The 2,508-nt window shown below is 37.4% G+C and overlaps 1 protein-coding gene across 1 annotated transcript; it reads left to right on the forward strand.

The window, feature by feature from the left end:
• Nucleotides 1-450: 450 nt before the first annotated feature.
• LOC112127533 lies at nucleotides 451-2,065 on the forward strand. Its single transcript, XM_024228642.1, has one exon. The coding sequence runs from the start codon at nucleotides 671-673 to the stop codon at nucleotides 2,063-2,065; it is 1,395 nt and encodes a 464-aa protein (XP_024084410.1). The 5' UTR covers nucleotides 451-670.
• The last annotated feature ends 443 nt before the right edge of the window (nucleotides 2,066-2,508 follow it).

Consider the following 2,508-nt stretch of genomic DNA (forward strand, 5'->3'; position numbering starts at 1 on the left):
GAACCAACTCCTGCCGGGGGAAAATCTCGTTAGGCCAACATCGTTTAAGAGTTATACTTCGCAATTTCAAAGCTTGGGAAATAATAAAACTCCCAGGTATCCGATGGGTCCTTGAATAAGGAAGTTTCATTAATTAGCGTTTTCTGACTTTTGGTTCTCAAATTGTAGCTTTTCATCTTTCTTTTAATTGTAAAAAATTGTCCCTCTCGCGGGGGGGGGTGCAAAGACAATTTACTTTCCTTTCCTCCTCAGTTCACTTTGGTTTGGGTAATTCTTCCAAGTGTCAAGGTTTTTCCACACAGTATCGGTCTAGACTCCGAACGAGATAGACGTGTTGCTCTCAAAGGGATTAACGTTGGATCTATCTACAGATTAGAATTCGTACTAGATATTCCTCAGGGCGGGGTTGAACCCACTCAAATCTCGCTAATAACTTACTTTTATCAGTATCGGTCTAGACTCCGAACGAGATAGACGTGTTGCTCTCAAAGGGATTAACGTTGGATCTATCTACAGATTAGAATTCCAGCTTAGAAAATATTCCCTTTTCTTTTCTTTCATCCAAATACGGGTTTGAGAAGTTATTACTTTTGTTGTAAATTTTATTTTATTTTTTAATTGGAACAGTGTTTATACTGTAGACCGAAAGGTCTAATTAATTAGCCCAAACATGGGCCTAGATAGCGGGGGCTGTGCCCCTTCTAAACATAGTATATCTTTTCATGAAATCATGAGAGACGACAACTATGTTGTCAAGGAAAACAAGAGAAGTTTTTTGAGTGAATCTAATAAGTCCTTCTCTAAAGCTAAACTCCTAGACAATACAGAAATTAGATCGCGCAACGAACAGAGACGTGCTAATTTTCAGACACGCCTCGCACAAAATCGATTCGACGACACCGATATGGGTCCGTTTTATGTATTAGTCGAAAGCAGGGATAAAAATATAGGAAAGGCCCATCCGATGCTTTTCGGGAAGTGGCTGTACCAGGATCCGAATTTGAAAAATTTTGCTGGAAGCATTACTGAAATTCGCGCGACAGGTAAAAACAGGCTTAAGGTTACGGCGTCGTCCAAAGACATCGCTAATTATCTCACTGAAACAGAATATTTAAAGAAAGAAAATTTGTTTACTTACATCCCGGATTTTCTCATTAAAAAAATAGGCGTTATTCGAGACGTTGATCTAGACTTAAGTAATGACGAAATTTTGCAGCATATGCAATCCTCGGTCCAACCCCTAATGGTTGAACGTATGACCAAATTCGAAAAGTCAGGAGACAAAATTAAAATCTACCCATTAGAGACGTGTTTAATTACCTTCAAAGGTCAAAGATTACCAGAATTTATTACAATCTATGGCGGTTTATCACGTGTACGTCCTTACATCCCAAAAATAAGACAATGCAATCAATGCTTAAGATTCAACCATTCTGCCAATCAATGTAGGGGAAAGCTCCGATGCCCTCGATGCAGTGAAGAACACACTATCGAGAATTGTACCAACTCTGGCGTAAAACCAGTATGTTGTAACTGTGGTAAAAACCATTTATCCACGAGTAAGGAATGTGAAATATTTAAAACAAAATCTGAGGAAAATAAGAAAAAACATATGGAAACATCTTTTGCCTCGGTAGTATCTTCAAATAGGTTTGATGTCTTACAACACTTAACTGAAAAACAGGAAGAAGACTTTCCTGTCCTTCCATCGCCGACATCAGCAACTCCACGCCGGCAATACAGAAAAATTTTGAAAAGACCAAAATTAGGTTTCAAGGGTCCCTTTGAAATGAACCAGCCCAAAAATATCCCAGATCTGGCTCGCAAACGACCAATCACTCAATCTTTTGAATCAAATCCACTAGCCACCTCTCCCGCCGAAAAGTACGTACAAATATTAAACAATTTAGTTTCAAGTATTCAAGACAAACAAAATGAATGGTCCTCAACTGATATAATTGACAAAATAGGACTAACTCTCTACAATTTGTATGTCGAGAATCAACATATCGTTGAAAGTTTGGAGAATAAATACCGTTGCTCGGGAATGGATCTTGACAATTAATTAATAAGTAATTAAAATAATAAAATAATGTATTACAATGAATAACTCAACTAAAAATATCAGTCTGAATTTTTTACAATGGAACGCACATTCATTGCTACCAAAGAAAGATAATTTCGAAATCATTATAGAGGATCTAGGGATTGACATTGCGCTGATTTCGGAGACATGGTTGGGTCCCAACAAAACTTGCAAATTTAAGGGTTATAACTTCGTGAGAATGGATAGAGATGATGAATATGGAGGAATAGGGATATTAGTAAAAAATGGCATTCAGTTTGTCAAATTAAATACGGATCATATTCTAAAAGATTCGGCAATGGGAATAAAAATTTTCGTGGGAAACTATCCTCCATTTTCGGTCATCTCGTTGTATTCTACCAAGTACGTATCGGTTTCGGAATGGGATGCCTTATTTAAAGCAGTTCATAAACCGTGCATAA

Source organism: Cimex lectularius, unplaced genomic scaffold (assembly GCF_000648675.2).
Source record: "Cimex lectularius strain Harlan isolate CLEC.00 unplaced genomic scaffold, Clec_2.1 scaffold241, whole genome shotgun sequence".
In the NCBI taxonomy this organism is placed as follows: domain Eukaryota; kingdom Metazoa; phylum Arthropoda; class Insecta; order Hemiptera; family Cimicidae; genus Cimex; species Cimex lectularius.